General features: G+C 40.6%; 1 protein-coding gene across 6 annotated transcripts in view; it reads left to right on the top strand.

Moving 5' to 3' along the window:
* Nucleotides 1-21,763, top strand: part of SETDB2 (SET domain bifurcated histone lysine methyltransferase 2) — a 212,838-nt gene extending 191,075 nt beyond the window's left edge. For all 6 annotated transcript variants that reach the window (XM_030200466.1, XM_030200463.1, XM_030200469.1 and 3 more), the window contains 2 exons: nucleotides 1,798-1,886; nucleotides 20,715-21,763. In XM_030200466.1, coding sequence (XP_030056326.1) covers nucleotides 1,798-1,886; nucleotides 20,715-20,832 — 207 coding nt within the window. In that variant the 3' untranslated portion in view covers nucleotides 20,833-21,763. The remainder of the gene's footprint in view (nucleotides 1-1,797; nucleotides 1,887-20,714) is intronic.
* The last annotated feature ends 4,442 nt before the right edge of the window (nucleotides 21,764-26,205 follow it).

Genomic DNA, 26,205 nt, shown 5'->3' with positions numbered 1-26,205 from the left:
TAACTTGCCAGAAATACAGACAAAATAATACAAGAATTATTTCAATCAGGTAATTATAAACTCTTCCTTAGACCACAAAATAGGGAGAGTGAAACAAGACAAGGAGATCAATTAAACAACAGTAAACAAAGAAAACATGGTATTAACTTGATCACCCCCAGTTATTTATTATCTGAATCATTATTCCACATTGATCGTCTGGTTGGCTTCTTGAAACCCAAAACGGTGTATAGTCAATTTATTTTGTTGGAAACATACTTATTGTCCAATATTAGTGGAAATAATACAACTGATTTCATTTTTTCTCTTTTAAAACCAGAAATTATTTAACAATACAAACACTTGAGTCTCTAATCCAATTCCCACTGATTAAGGTAATCCCAGTTTCACAGGCTTCACTCCTTTTGAATAAATATCCTAAGGAATCATTTCAGAGGACAAAACATTAGGAGTCATACCCGGAACTCTGGGAAAACAACAATCTTGATATTAATCATCTGTAATAATATTCATTTTGTTCAAATTTTTCTGGGCTATCATCATCTTCAAAATCGTAACCATTTCCTATTCCTGTAGAACTTAATAGAAGGGATGTTTATATTCAAAAGCATTTATACCTTTGGCAGCAAGACCAACTGTATAAATGCCTTTATTTAAAAAAAAATGTGTGTCACTTGAACAGATAATTTGTTATATAACTGTATGCCCAAAATTATCTGCCCAAAAAGGGGGGTGGTGATATTTAACCATTAACTTTTATATGTCTAAGAAATTATATTCAGCTACTAAACATAAATTAGACATGCAAATGACTTGTATAGATAGCAGGTATAACTTGAAACATCTAACTTAAACACTTCAATTTACACATGGATATTCATAAGGGCTATCTAAATGGATGGCAAATTATAAGTTGACAGCTTCTCTATTTACTACACGAAAAGTTTTGACAGGCATTTTTATAGTAAATTAATAAATGTGACAAGTTTTGCTGATGAAGAAATCTGTCAGTTGTAAATAAAAGCGATAAAGTATTTGTTCTGGAACAACATGTGGTGCAGCAGGGTACAATTTTCAATCCCCACAGGCAGCTTGCAGATTTTATAGGTACTTTGTATTTGCAGATCTGCAAACCAGTTTTCAAAGGGAAACACCCCATGGAATTTCCTTTTGAAAATTAGAAACTGGCAGAAGCCATGGTTATTTTTGTACTTATCTCCAAAAGTATGCTGTTTAACATCATTTGGACTTTTTTTTACTGTGTTAGAAGAGGGGCAGTTTAAGAAACAGCCCTCATCTGGCTATGTCAATCTTACTTTAACGCAGGTTGATCAATTTCAAAATTGTCCTCATACCAATGTTATTTGTTTACCTGGGTAAATTGACTGTCTTGAAATTGCCCTCTCTCAATCTGACTAAAAGATTGCGAGTAATTCCTTAGCATGCATACATTTAGCCAGATTGAGGGGAGGAAGTCTGGGGCATGTGTTTGGGTGGATATTTTCAAATCTTTGTGCATCGTCTTCCAGAGAAATTTTACCCATAGAATAAACTGTGCAGTGTTTGTGGACACACTATCACACAAACTACCCATGGTGATTTTCAGAGCAGAAGTCTATGCAGACTTTCTCTTTAAAAAATAGGTGCAGAGTTGTACTCACAAACGTTACATCAAGGTAGCAGTTGAAAAATTGCTCATCCCACCCCAGTGTTTTAATCTAAGTCTTCAGGAAATAACTGATGAATGTTGTTACTTTTCAGTGAGTTATATTTTAATCACTGCTTTTGTTCACACAGCATAGCTGTTGCCCAAATCTTTTTGTACAGAATGTTTTTGTGGACACTCGTGATAGAAGATTTCCTTGGGTAGCATTCTTCACTACCAGGTTGGAATTGTTTATTTTATTTTCATTGTTCATGGCGTAATGCTAATGAAATTTCAGGTTTTATCTGTTATTTATATACCACTTCACCAAATAGTGGTTAGGGTGGTGGACTTTGGTCCTGGGGAACTGAGGAACTGAGTTCGATTCCCACTTCAGGCACAGGCAGCTCCTTCTGACTCTGGGCAAGTCACTTAACCCTCCATTGCCCTATGTAAGCCACATTGAGCCTGCCATGAGTGGGAAAGCGCAGGGTACAAATGTAACAAAAATAAAAAAAAATGTTTATGATCAATTAATACATCAGCTTTTGCTGGTGGATTGGCTTCTCCTGAAATACTCAGCATTAAGCAGGCATCTGTTGTCACATATACCTCCTGGATCTCATTGCTGATTGACTGGTAAATGCATCATTTTCCAGTATTTTATACTGGGACCAAAAAAACTACCATGTTAGCATGCATTATGTTTAATGTGCATTATTCCATAAAATGAACCGTGCAATAAACGTGTAAATGGAATGTGACCATTTTCCTAAATACTTCTTTGTACTTCCTTTTGAAATACAATTTTAGTGATAATGTCTTTAAGGTTGACGTAGTAAATGATGTAATTTGCTGCCTTATGTGAGGCATGGATTTCCCAAGATATCAGTGTACGTAATGTGAGAATAGAGCAGAACCGGCATTTCTGTAATACTGCAGCAGTCAGACCTAAAAGATTTAAGTGAGAAATAAGTAATATTTGAAGGTCTAAGATAATCTTCAAAAGTCCATAAAGCCCAGCATTCTGTATCCCAACAATGGCCAATCCAGGTCACAAATACTTGACAGATCTCAAAATGTAAATACTTTAGGAGCTTGTCTAAGCTCTTTTGAACCATACTTTTTTAAGTTGCTTGACCGTATCCTCTGGCAATGGATTTCACAGTTTTAGTGTGTGCTGCATAAAAAAATAGTTTCTATGATTTGTTTTCAGACTGCTGGTTGTTATTTTATTGAGTGATCTATGTTTAAGTATTGTTTCAAAGGTTAAACATTACACCAAATAAAGATGCCAAGGAACTTATTTTCAAAGCACTTAGACTTACAAAGTTCCATAGGTTTCTCTGTAACTTTGCAAGTATAAGTGCTTTGAAAATACACCTCCAAGTGAAGTATCATCAACGACCAGAGATTATTTCTTTAAAAAGACCTTTGTTACAAGGCAATATGTCATAAAAGGACTTAACATAGGCATGTTTCAGCTAATACTTGCATCAGGGCTCATATATGTTCTTTACATTTATTTTTATAGATTTACTGCCTTTTTGAAGGAATTCACTCAAGGCAGTGTACAGTAAGACTGAATCAAACATAAGCAATAGACAAATACAGCAGTAAAAATATTCAAACAACGAGCGGGGAAGTGACGTCATCCCCTGAAATGGCTGCCTGAGCCACGAGCTCCGATCAGCCCCTCGAAATCAGAACACCCACAGAGACGCGATCGCATAAAAACAACTTCTAAACGCATGGAAGCAACATCTAAAGTCAGGGGTAAGCGATCCATGTCGAATTCGAAAGCCAACTCGATCGACTTACGAGCCTTCGCATACACGAGCCCAGCAGCGAACATGAGCGTGCCGGCCCCCGAGTTACTCCCGCCCAGCCCTCGAGAAGGTAGTCCCCTGCTACTCTCCCCGCCGCTATTTGCAAAGGGAGAGGGACATAATCCTGAGGAAACTCGCATGCAAGAGATCTGCGAGTGGTTGCAAGAAATAAAAACAGAAATTATTACCGCAGTGCGAGCAGACATCGTGGCGATGGGGGCGGAGCTCCGAGGAGAAATAGACGCGCTGGGCATCAGAGTCGCGGAGACAGAAGATCGTATAGATGAACAAACTGAACTAATCCAGGCTCTAGATTCCCAGATGCGGGAGACCAAGCAGGAAACCCAACAAATTTGGGATAAAGTAGAAGATCTCGAGAACCGGAGTCGGCGCTGTAAAGTGAGGTTCCGCGGTCTCCCAAACACGTCACAGTATGTCGATTGTGAAGCGACAGTACAGAGTATTGCAAGTGCCCTATTAAAGGAGTTGCAGATAACTAAAGATCCAGCAACAATTCAACTTGTGCGGGCACATAGAGCCCTAGGTAACACCACAACTAATCGTCCAAAAGTTATTATTGCCTGCTTCAGTGACTTTAAGCTAAAGGAACAGATCATGAAGGCCTCACGATCAGCGCCTGGATTTCAATGGGACTCCTACCATATTGAATGCTACCAGGATTTGGCTGCAGCTACACTGAAAAGAAGAGCAGAGCTTAAGCCCTTCACTAAATTCCTGACAGACAAAGGCATCAAATATCGCTGGGGCCATCCATTTGTACTACGATTCTACAAAGAAGGGAGGCAATACCAAGTGCGAAGCATAGCAGAAGCAGCTGATACATTCCCAGAAGAAGGACCACAGGGGGAAACCACTGCATTAAAGAAACATTCGTCCACGATTGGCGATAGACCACGCTGGCAAAGAGTCACCGCGGGAAAAGGCAGATTACAACGCCAGGAATCCGACATGCAACTAGCAAAATTAGATGTTAGAGCAAAGAAATAAACAGAGCCTGTGTTCATGGCACCGGACTTCAGATGTAGACCGCAATTTGGTGACTATATAACTGAATTTTGTAGAGTTGATATTGTTAAGAGTGCGTTGCTTAATGTTAGAAGGAGATACCTATATGCTATGTAATTAATAATATACCAGTTAATGATGTGAGGACCAGTTATTAAAAGTTAATATCTAGGGGGGTGGGTCACTATCCTTTTTGACATCCTTATGTGTTTGGTACGAGGATGTCTTCAAGTGGGGAGGGAGGGCAAAAGGGTTACTAGTTGGGGGGGACTGGCTCTGATTAAACATCACGTGAAGGGGGAAACAAAGGAACTACAAGAAGGGACAAACTGGAGGATTAGGCAAGAATTAATGTTAAGGGGGACAATCTTAAAGATTAGATGAGTACTGTTAAATGTATGACCCTTAATGTAAAGGGCCTTAACTCCCCAGGAAAACGCCAACTCATGTTTAAAGAGGCGCAACGCCTAAAAGCAGACATAACATTTGTTCAAGAGACCCACTTACTCCAGTCAGCTGAGCGGTTATGCCAAAATACAAAATTGCAACAGGTGGTTTGTGCATCCAATTTACTAGAAAAGAAAAAGAACGGTGTTATGATCATGCTATCCCAGAAATATCCCTGGCGGGTCCAACGAGTGGTCAGGGACAAAAAGGGCAGATATTTGTTAATGATAGTACAAGTAGAGGGGGAAACACTCACACTCCTGAATATGTACGCGCCTAATGACCAACAGGGTGCATTCTATTTGGAACTGTCAGCGCTCCTCTCCCAGCACATAGTGGGCACTCTATTAATGGGTGGGGATTTCAATTTGACGCTACACCCAACACTAGATAATACCACACAGGGGGTTCGATACTCGCAATCCGCTCGGTCTCAACTACATAAATTCATGAGGCAATGGCATTTAATAGATATCTGGCGACATAGAAATCCCCAAACTAGAGGCTACACATTTTACTCGGCAGTTCATAACTCACACTCTCGCATAGATTTCTGGATGGGCCCACCAACCTTAATGACAGACATTGTAGATGTTCAGATACACCCGAGGACGTGGTCGGATCACGCACCAATGGTGCTAGAGTTGAAATTGAGGGTTCAGAGCCCAGAGGCGCCGCAATGGCGCTTCAATGATAAATTGCTAGCAGATTCGGTCATAGCCGCCAGCCTAGAAGCGGACATTAAAGATTATATTGCTCTCAACGATAATGGAGAAGTGACCTCGGGAATCCTCTGGGAAGGATGCAAGGAAGTGATAAGGGGGAAAGTAATAGCTCTACAGGTACATCTTGCATGTCAGACGCGAGCGAGGGCCCAGCAAATACACACAGAGCTGACAATCCTCAATGCACAGGATACCCGTCAGAGAGATATGGGGGCTACACATCATCACATGCATGCATTGAGGATGGAACTCAGGGAAATCCAAATGGCAGAAATAGCAGAGCAACTTCAACGGGTGAGACAAGCCCACTATGAATATGGGAACAAGACCTCTCGGCTATTGGCATTTAAGCTGAAAAAATGGTCTACCAACACACATATCACAGCTATACGTGACAGGGAGGGAAAAATGTGCACCACACGAGAGGATATCAGGGCAGCCTTCTCAAACTTTTACACTGTGCTGTATCGGGCCGAAGGGGACCCAGATCCCCAGGAGTCTGGGAGGTACCTGGCTCAAGCCAAGCTCACAAAAATATCACCACTAGAGGAGGAGATGCTTTCAGCCCCCATCACATCTAACGAGGTGGCATGGGCAATTAGCGATCTGCCTAATGGGAAAGCACCGGGACCAGATGGGTTCACAAATAAATTTTACAAACGCTATAGCAAGCTGTTAATCCCTCTACTGGTCCAGGCGTTCAATGAGTTGGAATCTCAGGGGGAATTACCTCACTCTTGGAGACTGGCAGATCCAGTGGTTCTTTGCAAACCAGGGAAAGATCCACAATATTGTAGCTCTTACCGCCCTATCTCCCTCCTTGGCTCTGACTATAAAATCTTTACTAAAATACTAGCCAAGAGATTACAAAAGCTTATGCCGAAGCTGGTGCAGGAGGACCAGGCGGGATTTATCACAGGCAGAAAAGCAACTGATAACATTAGGAGGGCACTCCACTTGATCCACGAGGCAGTTGTTACCCGACAATCTATGTTGCTTCTTTCTCTGGATGCCGAAAAGTTGTTTGATCGGGTTAACTGGGGGTTTATGTTCAAGGTATTAGAACATATGGGATTTGCAGGTCGCTTTATATCATGGCTTCGATTGATTTATACCAGACCATTGGCTGCCTTGAGGATCAACGGGACAAGTTCAGACCCAATAACATTAGAACGCGGGACACGTCAGGGTTGCGCTTTATCTCCACTATTGTTCGCTTTGACAATGGAGCCACTGGCTCAGCACATTCATCAGGACCCACATATACATGGCATTACCGTTGGGCGTATGACGTACAAAATCATGCTATTTGCTGATGATGTTCTATTAACTGTGACCAACCCGAGCGACTCCATGCCCCAGATAATGCAGGAATTGAATCGTTATGGTAAATTCTCTGGGTTTTGAGTGAACATGGACAAATCAGAAGCTTTAGGACTTGGGCTAACAATAGGAGATGAAGCCTCTATACGACAACAATTCCCGGTCAAATGGGTTACGGGATCCCTTAAGTATTTAGGCGTTCATTTAACACCCAAATTGACAGAGTTATATCAGGCTAACTTTCCCATGAAACTTAAAGAACTATTTGGAGATCTGGATAGATGGGAGGGCTTGGAGTTGTCTTGGTTGGGATGAGTGGCAGCGATAAAAATGATGATACTGCCCAAATTGTTATATCTATTTCTTGCGCTACCTTTACCAATGCCAAGAGGGTTCTTTAGGCAACTAAAAAGGAAGGTTTTTGCATACATATGGCAACATAAACCACCCAGAGTGAGGGCAGATATAATGTATCAGTCCAAGAAGCTGGGAGGTATGGGGGTGCCAAATTTTATTCTATACGTTCAGGCGGCACAGTTGCGGGTGCTTGCGGGGTGGAGCGCTGGTAGTACAAAAGCATGGTGCCAAATAGAACAACAATGGATGGGACTAAACAATTTGGGCTCTCTATTATGGATACCAAAGGGCCAACTGCAGACGTATATCAAGAGAGCCCCTCTAGCGGTGCAATATCCTTTGCAGACATGGTTGGCTATAAGGAGGAAATATCTTCCTAACCGCCTTTATTTCCACCAGATGGCAATAAAAACAGCTCCAGGTTGTCCGCTGGGGATGGATAACTTAATATATAGCCAATGGGAGAAGAGAGGTCTAGGCACATTGGGCCAGCTCTGGGATGAGGGTCAGATATTACCATTCGTAGAATTACAGGAGGATTATGGGTTACCACTATCACATTTGTTTCACTACAATTGCATTAGAGACTATATAAACAAAAGAGCTAAAACAGAATTACTTATAGAGGAGACGGCTCTAGAAAGGGCAGTGAGAGTAGGAAGCCACAGGGGTTGTATCTCTCACATATATGCAGCACTACTTAGTGACAAGGGGCCCATATTATATTATCTACAACGATGGGAACGAGACCTGCAAATCACCATAGATTACACTCACTGGGAAAAAGCATTGGAACACTTATTGCGGGTTTCCATATCTAGTTCGATGATTGAAAATAGTTATAAAATACTATATCAGTGGTACTACACACCACAGAGACTGGTAAAAATGTATGGACAGGGGTCTGCTCAGTGTTGGAGAAACTGTTCAATGGTGGGTGATATGCTCCACATCTGGTGGTCTTGCCCGAAGATTCAACCCTACTGGACAGAACTGCTGGACTTATTTGCTACAGTGACTGGGGTAAGATATCCAACTAAACTGGAGATATGTTTGCTACATATTCGACCCCCAGGAGTTCGGCTGTCTGATCACCGGCTCACGACAGTTTGGCTGGTAGCTGGAAAAATCACATTGGCATCAGCGTGGAAAAGTCAGTTGGCACCACCAGCGATAAAGGTGATACACAAGATGGACTATCTATACCAAATGTCCAAAATGACAGCTCTGCGATTGGGACATGTAACAAAATTTAATTTGCAATGGGAACGATATCAATCCTGGAGATTACAAAATGGGATAGACTTGGATGCGCCTAAATTGATTATCCCAAGACTATGACTGCTATAACACAGACTTCACACCACGACACTCCACTAGTAACAAGGGGGAGGGGGGTTTGCTACAAGGGATAGGGAGGGAGGGGATTAGGGAGGGGATACGCTGTTCTCTGTTTTTGATGTGTAAACGTTTTGTACGTGATACATGACTGTTATGAGGATGTTGTCAATATGCTATTGTTTAAAACCTTCAACAAATACAATTAAAAAAAAAATATTCAAACAACAATACACAAAGTATGGCATGGTATACTACTTACAATGTCAACATAATATATAAAACATTTTCATAGACAGCGTAAGGTATAAGCAAAGATGGAACATATAGATAGGTAAGAGAGTAAGAGGAGTTAGAAAATTAAGGGGACTAATTTAAAGAAAGTTGCACATAAGGTCAGAGAGGTGATTAAATATTATCTCAGCTAGGGTAGGAGTGGATGAACATGTCCTGCCTGCAGTATGTGCAGCTTATGTCACTTCTTGTGTGTGAGACTAAGAAGTTAGTTATTTCTTCCATTAAAGGCCTGGTTGGAAGAGTCAAGCTTTCACCTGCTTCTTAGTCTCACACACACACTGACACAGGCTGCACATACTGCACGCAGAACATGTTTATCTACTCCTACCCTAGCTGAGATATTTAATCACCTCTCTGGCCTCATGTTCAACATTCTTTAAATTAGTCCACTTATTTTCCAACTCCTCTTATTCTCTTACCTATCTATATGTTCCACCTTTGCTTATACCCTATACTGTCTATGAAAATGTTTTATTACATATAGTGTTGACATTGTAAGTAGTATACTATGACATACTTTGTATTGTTATTTGAATATTTTTACTGCTGTAATTGTCTATTGCTTATGTTTGATTTATTCGTACTGTACACCGCCTTGAGTGAACTCCTTCAAAAAGGTGGTAAATAAATCGTAATAAATAAATAAATTAAATTACTTACATTGGACCACAGTATCTACATCAGAATGGAGAACTCATGGTAGAGCTGCCATTTTTAAAGGGCACATCTTCCTGCCAAGGTAGTACATAGCAGGCTGCTTAGACTTAGCCACTCCCTCATTCCTGAACATTCAGTTTTAAAAAGTTCTAATAGTTTCTAAATCCCTTTGGTTTAATGCACAGGAAACTCCCATGTAGACTTCCATATTTTTAGCCATATACCGAAAGGGGGATACAAATCAACTGTTGTATGACAAATATTTATTCTCCTCAAGCAGTTATATAATATGAAATACATCAGAAAATCCAAGTTGAAAAAGATTTTTTGATATAAAAATATGTATTAAAAAAATGTTAAGGAAAATAATTTACCATCCAGCTAACTCAAATATTTACAACCACATTAAGGGCCTCTTATCAAACCACACTAGCGGTCCCTGGTGCGGTAATGCCAACAAAGCCCATTCATTTTGAATGGGTTTCATTGGCATTGCCACATAGGAACTGCTAGCGCAGCTTGATAAGAGGCCCTAATTTAGTCAAATAAAACTTGACATTCTTGCGTCATGTGTTGCTTTGAATGACTTCTGCATGGACATTCCTATCTTTGTTTTTTTTTTTTTTTTTAAGATTGAACACCTATTTACTGTTCTATTTCAATCATGATTTTATAAACTTATACCCTCTCATCTCTTTTTTGCTAAGCTGGAGCCTGCCTTCATAAGGGAAGTGTTCTGTTTACTTGTATCATTTTTGTCTTCCCGTCTCTGAACCTTTTCTAGTTCTTCTATATTCTTTTTGAGATGAGGTGATCAGAACCACACACAGTACTCAAGGTGCAGTGGCATCAATGACCTATATATATCCTTCAAGGACAAGCAAGATGATGTCTTTTTTGCTACTGGGTGAAGTCTTCCAACAGAGCCTGGCGCAGGAACACTCCCCAGTTTCTTTTCTAGAAGCCTTTAGCACATTTCCACATGCCTTCCCATCCACCATTATTGCATGGTACAAGCTCAGTCTTCATTTTTCTGTGCATCAGTAAGGGTGTTCCATTCATTGTGTAATGTGGTCCCACAGGGCCATTTCCCTTTAATACTGCTTAGTTAGATTTTTTTAGCACTTTAGCTTTATTTTTCACAGATCACTAGGCCCTCTTAGGCCTTGGGTACCTGTTCCAGTATAGTTTTCACCAATTAGCCTGATTTTTCTGGGACTCCATGATGGTCGAATCAGCTCTCAAAGAGCCAAGACTCATGCCTTTGTTCCCTCAGGGAGGGAGGCTAGGGGGGTCATTTTCAAAGTCTAAGTGCTTTGAAAATATGCCTCTAGGTCATTGGAGTCTTTTGGGAAGAAATTCTTTCAGAAAGCTATTCTCGCTTCCCGCATAGCTTCATATCAGCTCTTAATTAGCATCCACTTGCGGAACGTTGTGTGCAGTATGGCAGAGTATACAAACACTCTCCTCTAGGAGAAGGCCAAGAATCTCTGTCAGCTAGTAGCGAAAGAGTGGGAGTGCAGGCAACTTGTGATGCTTTTGAAAGGCATCCAGAGCGTCTGCCAGGTCTGGCCAGACTCACTTTTTTTTTGTTACATTTGTACCCCGCGCTTTCCCACTCATGGCAGGCTCAATGCAGCTTACATGGGGCAATGGAGGGTTAAGTGACTTGCCCAAAGTCACAAGGAGCTGCCTGTGCCTGAAGTGGGAATCAAACTCAGTTCCTCAGCTCCCCAGGACCAAAGTCCACCACCCTAACCACTATGCCACTCCTCCACTCCAGAAAATGGAAGAAAGAATTGACTGAATAAGAAACAGCATAAGGAATGCCAAGTAAAATGCAAAGCGTTGATAAGGAAGGCAAAGAGAGACTTTGAAAACAAGATTGAATTAGCAGCAAAAACACATAGTAAAAATTTTTTTTAGGTATATTAAAACCAAGAAGCCAGCTAAAGAATCGGTTGGACTAGATGAACGAGGGGTAAAAGGGGCAAATCAGGGAAGACAAAGACAGAGAGGAAAGATTAAATGAATTCTTTGCTTCGGTCTTCAGTGAGGAAGATTTGGGAGAGATACCAGTGCCAGAAATGGTATTCAAAGCTGACGAGTCGGAGAAACTGAATGAAATCTTTACAAACCTCAAGGATGTAATGGAGCAATTTGACAAACTGAAGAGCAGCAAATCTCCTGGACCGGATGGTATTCATCCCAGAGTACAGATAGAATTGAAAAATGAACTGGTGGAACTATTATTAGTAATATGTAATTTATCTTTAAAATAGAGTATGGTACCGGAAGATTGGAGGTTAGCCCATGTAATGCCGATATTTAAACAAGGTTCCAGGGGGTTTCCAGGAAATTATAGACCGGTGTGCCCGACGCTGGTGCAGGGCAAAATGGTAGAGACTATTATTATAAAGAACAAAATTACAGAACATATTCAAAAGTACAGATTAATGAGACAGAGCCAACATGGATTTAGTGATGGAAAATCTTGCTTCATCAATCTATTACATTTCTTTGAAGGGGTGAACAAACACTTGGCTGCATGCCTCAGACCTTGAAGCTGGCATATGTTCCATGCCAGGGAGAAACCTTTTTTTGTGAAAAGGTGAATGAGGCTGCTGACCTCACCAAGAAACACTCTGAGATCATCAAGTTACTATCTTAGCCCACTCCTTGCTTGGCCTCCACATCAAGTATATATTTTGGCAGAAGGCAATGGAGGACCTACTTCTCTCAAAGGCATAGGTACCCTCCCCTTCTTAGTTTTCCCAACCAAATCAGAGATCGTGCTCTCTCCTGTGTCAGCAATGGACCCAGAAGTACCAACTGGCTCCACAGTCAAATCAAGGGGTGAGGTTTTTTACTGGCTTCAGTAACCGTTCTGGATGACCTTCCGATAGGAGGGAGGCTGAAGTTTTTCCAGAAAAGTTGTCTCCTTGTAACTCAGACCAATTGATTCTCAAAATAGTTTGGATAGATTACACACTTAGGGGTCCTTTTACTAAGGTGTGCTGAAAAATGGCCTGCGCTGTTGTAGGCGCATGTAGGTTCAATGTGACTTACAAGAGACTGGAGTTGATTGGTTACAATTTGTGTAGAACAAAGTTACTATTGTATAGAACAGTGAGATTAACAGATGATTATGACAGGCTTTGTGTATCAGGCATTGCATTAAGTGATTGGGATAATTTGGGTCAGGTAAGCATGTTAAGTGGGATGAATTTGATGGAAGCTTGGTTCAGTTTCTGTTCATTGTCATGTTCATTTATTGTTATTCAGTAGTCTGGTTGGTTCAGTGGCAACCCCCATCCTGTTTGGGTCAAAAGAAATAAAAAGTTAGGTGGACTTTTAAATGATAGGTTACAAATTACTTATGTTTGAGCTCTTTTAGAACGATAGGGGGACTACTGTCTGGTCCTGATTTGTTAGTCTTTAGTTTGTCAGTTTGCTCTACTACTTCTAGATTTACTGTTATTTGCTCTAATTGCTCCAAATCGTTACTATCAGAGAATGATTGATTTTGATCTGGGTATGACCCCCAACGTGTTCTCCTCAGTAAAAACAGACAACAAATTCATTTAGTTTTTCTGCTATTACCTAGTCTTTCCTGAACACTTCTTCTACTCCTTGTTTGTGTAATGGTCCAACTGAATCCCCTCAGAGTCCTTTTGCTTCAGATATACTCTATTATTAGTTTTTGCCTCTATGGCAAACTTTTTTTTTTTTAAAGATTTCTTTCTTGGCTTCCTTTTATTACTGTTTTACATCTAATTTGCCAGTATTTATGTTCATCCATTTTCTTTATTTGGGTCAGCATTCCATTTTTTTAAATATGCCCTCTGGTCTTCTTTCAACTTTTTTTTTAATTCATGCTATATATTTTATCAGGGCTTCCAAAATTATATCAAGAAATGTCCATACCTCATATAAACATTTGACCCTGGAAACTAGTCAGTTTTATTTTCTAATTTCCTCATTTTATCAAAGTCTCCTTTTTTTAAAGTTAAATACTATTGCAGTAGTTTTGGTTTATGTTGGCTCTCAAGGGATTATGTCATATTTAATTGTATTATGATCATTGTTGCCAAGTAGATCCAACCCGTTTACCCGTGAATCAGGTCCTGCATTAGATCCAAAGTAGTTCTCCCTCCTGTTGGTTCCCTGAACAAGCCATATTAAGCAGTCACTTATGACATCTAGCAGACGTATTTTCAAAGCACTTAAAACTTACAAAGTTACGTTGAGGGGCATTTTCGATATGACATCTAAGTCCGACTTTGGACGTTTAAAAAAAACATCCAAAATCTGACCTTCTTTCCTAAAGGTCATTTTCAAAAAAGAAAAATGTCTTATCTTTTTTTTCCTTCAAAAATACTGTTTTGAACAAGGTTTTGTGATTTGTCCATTTTTGAAACAACAACAAAAAGTCCCATGTGCAAAACACACAAAATCAAGCCATTGAGATGTAGGAGGAGCCAGCATTTTTAGTAGCCTGGTCCCCCAAACATCCCAGGAAGCAATAGGGCACCCTAGGGGGCATTGCAGTGGACTTCATAAAATGCTCCCAGGTACATAGCTCACCAGTACTCCCTTATTTTGTCTTCTGAGCCACCCAAAACCCACTACGCCCAATTTATACCACTACCATAGCCCTTACAGGTGAAGGGGGCACCTATATGTGGATACAGTGGGTTTATGATGAGTTTTGGAGGGCTCACAGTTTCTTCCACAAGTGTAACAGGTAGGGGGAGGTATGGGCCTGGGTCCACCTGTCTGCAGTGCACTGCACCCACCACTAGACTACTCCAGGGACCTACATGCTGTTCTGATGGACCTGAGTATAACATCTGAGGCTGGCAAGTAATGTTTTAAAATCACATTTTTTGGGCGGTGGGAGGGGGTTAGTGACCACTGGTGGAATAAGGGGAGGTCATCCCTGATTCCCTCCAGTGGTCATTTAGGGCACCTTTTTGTGCCTTATTGGTTATAAAAACAGGTCTAGCTCAAAACGTCTTAGTCCTGGACTGTTCTGTTTTTTTTCCATTATGACTGAAAAACGTCTGTTAGAAACGCCCAGATTCAAATCTTAACACACCCTTGACACTCCCCCTTGTGATTTGAATGCACTTCTGACAGACTTCATAGAAAAAGTCTAAAAATTGGTTTTGAAAATACCAATTTGGATATTTTTGTGAGGAAAACGTCCAATTGCAGATTTATGCCACTTTTTGGACGTTTTTCTCTTTTGAAAATGAGCTCCATAGTAACCTATGGAACTTTGTACGTCTAAGTGTTTTGAAAATAAGCCCTCTAGTCACTTTACCTCCCAAGCATGTACCAATGTGACCGTTGCCCAGTCAGTACTAGGATTATTTAAATCTCACTTATTTATTATGGTGTGAATTTTATTAGTCTTCCTTATCTTCTAGCATTCTATAGTAAGTTTCTTCATCTTGGCCAGGCTAGTAGTATACCTCACTATTGTACTCTTCTGTCACTTTTAGAATTTCTATCCATAAAGATTCCAGAGTGCAATTTGTTTTCCACAGAACCTTTTTATTATTTTTGACTGTATACCAGTCTTTACATTATTGTGCTACCCCTTCACCATTTTGATCTGCCCTATTATGTTCATATTTATACCCTGGTGTCAGAATATCCTGTTGTTTATCTTTCTTCCACCATGACTCTAAGATACCTATTAAGTCTACATGTTGCACATCAATTCAAAATCTTAATCTCTTGATTAATCATGATTAAAAAATTTAATTGCAAGATTAATCGCATAAACTGCCCTCTCGCATTTCCTTCTGTACAGTGCAAAATTTAAAGACAGCAGATGTAAATTCTCAAAACTGACATAGTTCCATAAGTAGACTAGTAAAATAAAATCACCAGACAACAAAAGAAAAATGATTTTATTTTCAGTCTTCTTGTACTCAGTTTCTGATTCTGTTTCTCTCTGTCTGTGCTCTGAACTCTTTTTCCAGGGCCTTCTGGCTATTTGCTATTTCTTTTCTCACCTCCTTTTTTTTTTCACTTCCTGCCCTAATTGATCTTTCAAGTTCAAAGCTGTTCCTTTCTTCTGCATCCTTCTTAAATCTATTTAGTTTTCAATCTATACCCTTCCCCTCCATCCATGTGCAGCATTTCCCTCCTTTTCTCTTTCCTTCTAACCATACGCAGCATTTTCTTTCTTCTTTCTCTCTGTTTTCCTTCCCCTTCCCTCCATCCATGTTTCCCATCTGTTCCCTTCCCCTCCTCTCCATTCATGTCCAGCAACTCCCCTCCTTTTTTTTGGTCTTCTGTCCTCTGGTTCGGATATCTCTCCTCTCTCCCCTGCTTGTCCCCTCCCCCCCACCCCCACTCCCACATCCAGCGTCTCTGCCTCTCTCCCTCTATCTGTGGGTACAGATTTAATGTGTTACTGTGGTAGCCTGTATGCGTGCTAACTTTGTATTAAGGGCTTAATGCCCTTTAGTAAAAAGGCCCCATAGTTGTGAATGAAGGCTTATAGTACCAGGTTACAGTTCTGATTCTAATTGAACCGAAAGTGTAGAGTAGGAAAAAGCTACTAGGCTCAGAGAAAAAATATATATTTTCCCCCCTAGTTCTGTATTGTAGAACTCTGCCATGTTTTATGGTTGATTTCAGCTTTATTACACACTTTATTTATAATTTAAAAAAAAACACTCAAGGCAAGTTACAATATTTAAATTTGAAGAAATATAGTACAAAATACAATAAACTTAATATGTCAGATTTTCTACAAGTCTGCTATGCTCCCAGATGTGTCTAATTAAAACTTGAATTGTTCAAAGCGGTATATAGCAGAAGTCTTACATTATTTCCTATTCAGAATCACACGGTGAAAGCAAAAATACTAGTATTCATAAGAAGTATAGTTTTGTTCTGTTTACTAGCTGGATTACTGTACCAGGCCAAATTGATACCCTAGTGTAAAACAATTTATCCTATTTAATAAAATGCACCTCTAACATTCTGAAGCTGACTGCATGGCTGAGGCATTCCTGCTCTCTGTATCCATCTCCTGAATTGACATCACGTACTTCTGGGTTCGTCACAAGCAGAAGTGACCAACCACACGAGGTTTCTCGGCTTCAGAATGTTGGAGGTGCATTCTATTAAATAGGATTGGTCAGTTCCTTGAAGCACAGCCAGAGCTCAGCGTCCTGCACAGTAACCTACAAACACCAGAGAGAGAGAGGGGGGGCCTGACACCAGAGAGGGGGGGGGGGGCTGACACACTCTCTCTCTCACAGTCAATGTCTTTCTCTCTCGCACTCTCACACAGTCTATGTCTCACACTGTATTGCATTCACTCTCTGTGTGTCACACAGTCACTCACACAATCTCTTGGTCTTATACACTCAGTCTCACAGAGAGTCTCACACACACACTATCTCTCGCACACACTGTATCTGTGTGAAACACACTCTCTCACACTGTGTCTCACATACGCACTTGCACACACTCTCATTCTCACAGACACACTCTCTCTCACAGACACACTCGCACCCAGACTCACTCTCACACACACACACTCGCACATTCACTCTCTCTCTCACACACAGTCACTCTCACATACAGTCACTCTCACATACACTCTCCCAAACGTACACACTCCGATGAAAATCTTGCTAGCGCCCGTTTCATTTGTGTCAGAAACGGGCCTTTTTTACTAGTGTTTACATAAGTATTGCCATACTGGGACAGACCAAAGGTCCATCAAATCCAGTTTCCAGTAGTGGCCAATCCAGTTCATAAGTACCTGGCAAGATCCCAAAACAGTACAATACATTTTATGCTGCTTATCCTAGAAATAAACAATTGTGCCTGTGCTCTGTCGAGCATCAAAATATAACAAAATATTTAAACACACATGAATACAAGTGTATTGCTTCTTCAGCTTATTGAGAGTGGAGTAGTCTCATATATAACACACGATAAAGATTATTTGATTTTTCACCCAATGACTGGGTGTATTATCTGTGTGTATTGTCTAATCATTGACTTGACCTCCACCACCCTTTGCTAATCTTATATATGAAAATATATTTCTGTTTATCAATATGCTATCATCTACTTTTATGCAGCACTTAGCTTGAACAAGTTGGTGCTCTTAAAACCCCGACAGGTCCCCGTTTCGTGGCTACTTTTTCAAGGGGGAGTCACCAGTTCTAAAACCAAAAACAAGATGCAGCACAAAGTTACTTACAAAATTGTTCTAAAAGGCATATTAGTTGTATAATTAGATGATAGCATATTGATAAACAGAAATATATTTTCATATATAAGATTAGCAAAGGGTGGTGGAGGTCAAGTCAATGATTAGACAATACACACAGATAATACACCCAGTCATTGGGTGAAAAATCAAATAATCTTTATCGTGTGTTATATATGAGACTACTCCACTCTCAATAAGCTGAAGAAGCAATACACTTGTATTCATGTGTGTTTAAATATTTTGTTATATCCTAGAAATAAGCAGTGGATTTTTCCTAACTTCATTTTCATAATGGCTTATGGACTTTTCTTTTAGGAAGCTGTCCGAACTTTTTTTTTAAACTCCACTAAGCTAACTGCTTTTACTACATTCTCTGGCAACAAATTCTAGAATTTAATTACATGTTGAGTGAAGAAATATTTTTGTTTTAAATGTACTATTTTGTAGCTTCATTGCATGCCCCCTAGTCCTAGTATTTTTGGAAAGAGTAAACAAGCGATTCACATCTACCCATTCCACTCCATTCATTTTATAGACCTCTATCATATCTCCCCTCAGCCATATTTTCTCCAAGCTGAAGAGCCCTAGCTGCTTCAGCCTTTCCTCATAGGGAAGCCATCCCATCCCCTTTATCACTTTTGTTGCCCTTCTCTGTACCTTTTCTAATTCCACTATATCTTTTTTGAGATGCAGTGACCAGAATTGCACACAATATTCTAGGTACGCTCATATCATGGAGCTGATATTAAGGCATTATAACATCCTCATTTTTATTTTCCATTCCTTTTCTAATAATATCTAACATTATTTGTTTTCTCAGCTGCCACCACACATTGAGCAAGACATTTCAACATATCATCAACGATGACGCCTAGATCCCTTTCCTGGTCGGTGACTCCTAATGTGAAACCTTGCATTACATAGCTATAATTCGGGTTTCTCTTTCCCACATGCATCACTTTGCACTTGCTCACATTTAATGTCATCTGCCATTTGGATGCCCAGTCTCATAAGGTCCTCTTAATTTTTCACAATCCTCTTGCGATTTAACAATTGAATAATTTTGTGTCATCTGCAAATTTAATTATCTCATTAGTTACTCCCAATACTGCATAAAATTGTCCCATAAACAGCATGTCATATCTATTTTCTGTATCATAAACAAAAGACCGATTTTTAAAAAATAAAAAAAATATATATTTTTTTAAAATAAAAACCCACATATTTAGAGAAAATGGGGAGGGCACTGATAGACAAAAAGATTTGTAGGTGTTGCAGCTTTAAAACCACACAAAAGTAGAACGTTGAAGTCCAGGTATATCATTCTTTGTGTGTCGGTCCTTCCACCTATCCAGGTATTGTCCTCTCCTGACTTTCACTATAGCCTTAGCAATTTTACAGTGAACAAAATACATCAAGATAGTTCATAGTCAGTTATGCATACTGCTTTAAAATAATAGACTAGGATCTCATGCAGCATGATTTTCCAAGAGGTAGGTCTTGTCAGAGAAATCTTATCAATTTCTTTGACTGGTTGACCAGTGACAAACTCACATATCCCATCAGAAAAGTTACTCAGTAATACTATCAGTTGTGAGTACACATCAATTTTGTACCCACAAAGAGCACCTAATTACTTGGAAAATAAACACCTAGAATAGAATCCCTACTTATAAATTGAGCACCTTTAGTATGGGCCCCTAAAGGGACTAGGTTAAACAGTAGTTGAGTGGGAAGTGCCAGAGGGTAATGCTAAATGGAGTTCATGACTCGGGATAGGGTCGTTACAAGTGCAGTGCCACAGGGCTAGCAGAAAACATTTTTTTTCTTTTTCTTTTTTTTTGCAGAGGATACCAAAATATAAAACAGAGTTATGTGTTTGGGATGCAGAAAACCAAGAGAATGGTACAGTTTAGTGGGTGAATAAGAGTGAGATCTGCAGATGATCATATCTGATAATTGTGAGGTGGCCAACAGAGTAGAAGGCAATATAATGCCAGAAGGATGTTTGGGTGCACAGAGAGAGTATTGGCCAGCAGGAAAAAGGAGGTGATATTGCCTCTGTACAAGTCTCATTTGGAGTACTGCATGCAGTTCTGGTGACTACACCTTTAAAATGGCATAAACCACATGGAGTTGGTCCAGAGAACTTCTACCAAAAGGTCTTCATCATATAGTGCATGGGAACAGATTTAAAGCCTGTATACCATGAAAGAGAGGTGGGATGGGGAGATATGGTAGATGCTTAAATAGCTTCAAGGTATAAATGCACAGGAGGCAGGCCTTTATCAATGGGAACGGAGTCATAGATTGAGTGAAAGGGGGTAGACTAAAAAGTAATCTAAGGAAATATTTCTTTACAGGAATGTGTAAAATAGCCTGTCAGTGGAGGTAGTAGAAATAAGGAGAGTATCTGAATTTTAAAAAAAAACCCACATGGGGCAAGCAAAAAGAATCTCTATGGGAGAAGAAGAGATTCTACAGCAGTGCGTATATATCTTTCTAATGGCTGTGATCCCATTCATACATCCATAGAAAGTACATGACCCCCAGAGGCATGGGCCAATTACATATGGAGGGCTCGTCCAGGTTGTGACCCCCAAATGTGGGTTTCACAATCCCATTTGGGGTTGTGACCCATACTTTGGGAAGCCCTGTTTTGGATGTTGGGCAGTTGGTTTGGATATATGAAATGGATAGATTATATTATCATTTTATTTTTGTGTTCTTGTTCTCTCTTTCAAAATTAATTTGAGGAGTTTTGTTGTGGAATCACTAAGAATGTATTAATTTATACAATTTATTTTTTCCAGGTACATTAAAGCTGGAAAAGAACTTACTTGGGATTATGAATATGAAGTTGGAAGCTTGCCTGAAAAAGAAATTCCATGTTTGTGTGGATTTCAAAAGTGCAGAAAAAGAATAATATAACAATGGTCCTGCCACCTAGGGACAATTCAAAGAGCAACCAAATGAACTAAAGCTAACCTTGGAATCTTCCCCTAGCACTGTCACACAGGACACCTCAGTTTGCTGGGGGGGGGGGGGGGGGTTGTGTGTGTGGTTTTATTTTCCATGGGTTATAAATGAGTAACCCTATTTTTGTTTAAATGTGTCTTTTTATATTGGGGGCCACTCTTCTTCCCACTTTGAAAAACCCCAGGTAGGCCATTTGGTGAAGTTTAGATTTTTAGACTTTGCTTAATTTTTTGCATAGCTGCAGTTCATCCAGTGTCATCATTGAGTCATTTTGATGTAGCTGTTTTTCTGTCAAAGTAGAAGCTCCCCAGCATTTTCAGGAAGTAAAGATGGTGCAGTAAGACAACATTGATAAATGATACTTAAAACTGGTGTCTGACTTGCCTTATTTATTTGTAAAATCTTATATACCACCTTCCTGAATGTGGTTTATAATGTTGAATCCATTCATCCTTCACCTGCAAAATATTTCCTATGACAAAGCCTGCCACACAATCCCAAAGCATAATATATCAACCCCTGTACTTAATGGTTGGCAAGATGGTTGTTCCGGTGTAGCAACAATTGCAAAATCTTGTATAGGACTTGCTGTTATCACAAGAGTTCCATAGTGTTTTCCTTTTACGATTGAACCTAAGGATATTTAGCACCTCTTTGGGTTGCACAGATATTATAGATTCCTGATGCAGGCCATTAGGCTGAAACATGGCCCGTGTCGGGTCCTTTTGTCATTTTAATAAAGGATTATTTTTAATATTCTGCTCACACACTTTACTGTTCAGGTATCTCATTGATGGCATCTCTTAAGTGTGTTACTCAGGAGTCATATTTATGGGTTTTGTAACTGCTAATAATCCAAAATAAAATGAGTTTTTAAAAAACATATCCTTGCAGAATCAAAATTCATATTTTAAATTACATGTGTAAGCCTAAAATCTTTTAGTGGCTCCCAAAGCTTTCTTGTATCCACTTTGCAGCTTTTTACATAAAAAAGGTTAGAGACCACGGACCTATGCATATTGAGGATGCATGTATTTCCCTATCGGTATGATTAGCTGCTCAAGGGCATGTTTAAGGTGGTAGCTATTGAATCGGTGAGCAGAACCATCCAGGTGTTGGCGTTCCTAAGTTTTGTCATAAATTATCCCAAATCCCACTTGGAGCTCTGCTAGATACAACACAAGCAAAAGCCTTTCTTACACTAAAGAATTCCCACCTTGGCATCTGTCATGGAAGAAATAAGAGTTAAACAGCATCAGCATGTTGAGGTTGTTGGGCCTTATGTCATCAACAATACTTGTGATGCCCATGGCACATCTCATAATGAGATAAACCCAATTAATCTTATTTTCCCAGTGGATTCAGGCTACACAGAGCTTGAGCCACCCAGGACCTATGACCCACTCAGGAAAATTTTCAAATAAACTTCTTAGAAGTAAGAGTGATCTCAATTGCTCTAAATGTATTCAGAGATTAGTTGTCAAGCAAAATTATCCTAGGTCAAATGGACAGTCAAGTAGCTATGTTCTGGCTGAATGGTCAGGATAATACCTCCTATTGGACAACTGTCTGAATGTGGAATTGGGCAAACCAAGTTGAATCCTGCAACGAATGAGTTCCCCCTCCCCCAGCCCACTGATTTGGAATGCTGCTGCAAAGCTGCCTGCACAGCAGATGAAAGAAGACCAGGGGCCATCTTGAGTTTTTCTGGACAGAAGAGTAGCAAGCAAGATATTCCACAAGTGGGAGATACCTGCAGTGGATCTATTTGTGTTTCTGCTGCATGAAATATTTCTTCAGTTCTTTTTGAGGATAGGAACATACATACAGCAACCTAACATTAGGTTTCTTCCTCTTAGACTGAGGGGAGGGATATTCCTAGCTCCCTTATTAATCATAACAGATTTGGTTCCCATTCCTGTCCATTCAAGAATCATTCTGGTTAGGATTTTCGCCAACTCTGATCACATAGTGAATTCTGTAACATCCTAACATCAAGTCACTGACACTTCAGCCTGAATGTTGAGAGGGTAACATTCAGTTCACTGAATTTGCCTGATAACGTCTCTTAAATACTGTTGATTGTAGGAGACACTCTACTAGAAAATCTTACGGATTTAAATAGAGGAAACGTTACCATGTACTGTGAAGGATAGACCTCTTACTTCCCCACATAAAAGTTCTTTGAACACCTTCTACATTTATTAGAGTCCCCTCTCTGATCACTATCTTATAACTTTCACACTTAAATCTCCTCCCCCCCCCCCAGTCCCGTCCTATCTTATCTAATTTATCTAGGAATCTTCACGATATCGACCTTTCATCTCTATCCTCCCATGTTTCAAACCTCCTCTCTACTGTGGCACCATCCGCGTCTGTCAACGAGGCTGTTTCTTCTTACAACAATACTCTATCCTCTGCCTTAGACACACTTGCACCTTTGATGACCCGCCCTATAAGGCGTACAAAACCCCAACCTTGGCTGACTTCTAATATCCGCTACCTACGTTCCTGTACCCTCTCCGCCGAACGCCTCTGGCAGAAATCTCGGGCCCTTGCTGATTTCTTACACTTTAAGTTCATGCTGACCTCCTTCCAACCTGCTCTTTTACACGCCAAACAGGATTATTATATCCAACTGACCAACTCTCTTGGCTCTAACCCTCGACTTCTGTTCACCATATTGAACTCTCTCCTCAAGGTGCCCCTCCCCCCACTCCCCCTTCATTATCTCCTCAGACCCTTGCTGAATTCTTTCACGACAAGGTTCAAAAGATAAACCTTGAATTCTCTACCTCGTCACCACTCCCTCCACTAGTCCGTTCCCCTCTCTCTCCTTCCCCTCATTCCTTTTCCTCCTTTCCTGAAGTTACTATAGAGGAAACTACACTTCTCCTTTCTTCCTCAAAATGTACCACCTGTTCCTCTGATCCCATTCCCACCCACCTTCTTAATACCATCTCACCTGCTCTTATTCCTTTTATCTGTCACATTCTCAACCTCTCACTTTCCACTGCAACTGTCCCTACTGCCTTTAAACATGCTGTAGTCACACCTCTCCTTAAGAAGCCTTCACTCGACCCTACTCGTCCCTCTAATTACCGACCCATCTCCCTCTTCCCTTTTCTCTCCAAATTACTTGAGCGTGCTGTTCACCACCGCTGCCTTGATTTTCTCTCCTCACATGCTATTCTTGACCCACTACAATCTGGTTTTCGCCCTCTCCACTCAACCGAAACTGCGCTTACTAAAGTCTCCAATGACCTATTACTGGCTAAATCCAGAGGTCAATATTCCATCCTCATTCTTCTTGATCTTTCCGCTGCTTTTGACACTGTCGATCACAGCATACTTCTCGATACCCTGTCCTCACTTGGATTCCAGGGCTCTGTCCTTTCCTGGTTCTCTTCCTACCTCTCCCTCCGCACCTTTAGTGTTCACTCTGGTGGATCCTCTTCTACTTCTATCCCTCTGCCTATCGGCGTACCTCAGGGTTCTGTTCTTGGTCCCCTCCTCTTTTCTATCTACACTTCTTCCCTTGGTTCATTAATCTCATCCCATGGCTTTTCCTACCATCTCTATGCTGATGACTCCCAAATCTACCTTTCTACCCCTGATATCTCACCTTGCATCCAAACCAAAGTTTCAGCGTGCTTGTCTGACATTGCTGTCTGGATGTCTCAACGCCACCTGAAATTAAACATGACCAAAACCGAGCTTCTCATTTTTCCCCCCAAACTCACCTCCCCACTCCCCCCGTTTTCTATTTCTGTTGATGGCTCTCTCATTCTCCCTGTCTCCTCAGCTCGAAACCTTGGGGTCATCTTTGACTCTTCACTCTCCTTCTCTGCTCATATCCAGCAGATCGCCAAGACCTGTCGTTTCTTTCTTTACAACATCCGTAAAATCCGCCCCTTTATTTCAGAGCACTCTACCAAAACCCTCATCCACACCCTTGTCACCTCTCGTTTAGACTACTGCAATCTGCTTCTTGCTGGCCTCCCACTTAGTCACCTCTCCCCTCTCCAATCGGTTCAAAACTCTGCTGCCCGTCTCGTCTTCCGCCAGGGTCGCTTTACTCATACTACCCCTCTCCTCAAGTCGCTTCACTGGCTCCCTATCCATTTTCGCATCCTGTTCAAACTTCTTCTACTAACCTATAAATGTACTCACTCTGCTGCTCCCCAGTATCTCTCCACACTCATCCTTCCCTACACCCCCTTCCCGTGCACTCCGCTCCATGGATAAATCCTTCTTATCTGTTCCCTTCTCCACTACTGCCAACTCCAGACTTCGCGCCTTCTGTCTCGCTGCACCCTACGCCTGGAATAAACTTCCTGAGCCCCTACGTCTTGCTCCATCCTTGGCCACCTTTAAATCTAGACTGAAAGCCCACCTCTTTAACATTGCTTTTGACTCGTAACCACTTGTAACCAATCGCCTCCACCTACCCTCCTCTCCTCCTTCCTGTACACATTGATTTGATTACTTTTTTTTTGTCTATTAGATTGTAAGCTCTTTGAGCAGGGACTGTCTTTCTTCTATGTTTGTGCAGCACTGCGTACGCCTTGTAGCGCTATAGAAATGCTAAAAAGTAGTAGTAGTAGTAGGTATGAAAACCAACTTGTCAGGGTTCACTTTATTCCAGCTGGTGCTTATCACTCTTGTTGACCAGGTATTTCTCTCTTTTGCTCTTAGTAGTCTTTAATTGTTTACTTCATACAGTGTTTGCTTCTAATGTAGCCTACCTTCAAGCCTTACATGACCTTATTTGATGAGGACTGACCCCAACTGATAAAAACTCCCTTTTGAGCCATTAGATTCCTGTGAATTGAAGTACCTGACCTGGAAGGTGAAATTTGTTCTTACCTGCTATTATCCTTTCCTTCATTTCTGCTAGACCAGATAACTGGGTTATGCCACCCATCCAGCAGATACAAGCAGAGAACACGGATTTCCAGTAACATCAGCAGTATAAGGAGTGATGCAGCCCTGGAACATAATGTAAACCAACCACTCCCAAAATCTTCTGCAAGAATAAAAGGCGCTAAGAAGTTCAAGGCTTTGAAAAAAACTGAGGGGAAATAACCTGAAGAGCTATAATCTTATTGAACTGGTCTAGCAGGAATAAGGGAAAGAAATTATTAGCAGCCAAGAAAAAAAATTTACCTTCCTTATCCTGCTAGATCAGTCCAGGCAAATGGGACAAACTCATGCTTTAAGACCTTGGGCAGGAAGAAAAGGCCTCCCTAAGAACTGCCTTCCCAAAGGTGCCATTCTCCCTAAATCGGATGTCCCATCTATAATGCTTAACAAAGGAGTGCA

Source organism: Microcaecilia unicolor, chromosome 4 (assembly GCF_901765095.1).
Source record: "Microcaecilia unicolor chromosome 4, aMicUni1.1, whole genome shotgun sequence".
Taxonomy (NCBI): Eukaryota; Metazoa; Chordata; class Amphibia; order Gymnophiona; family Siphonopidae; genus Microcaecilia; species Microcaecilia unicolor.
The sequence above is the reverse complement of the archived record's forward strand: the minus strand, read 5'-3'. Positions and strand labels throughout refer to the sequence as shown.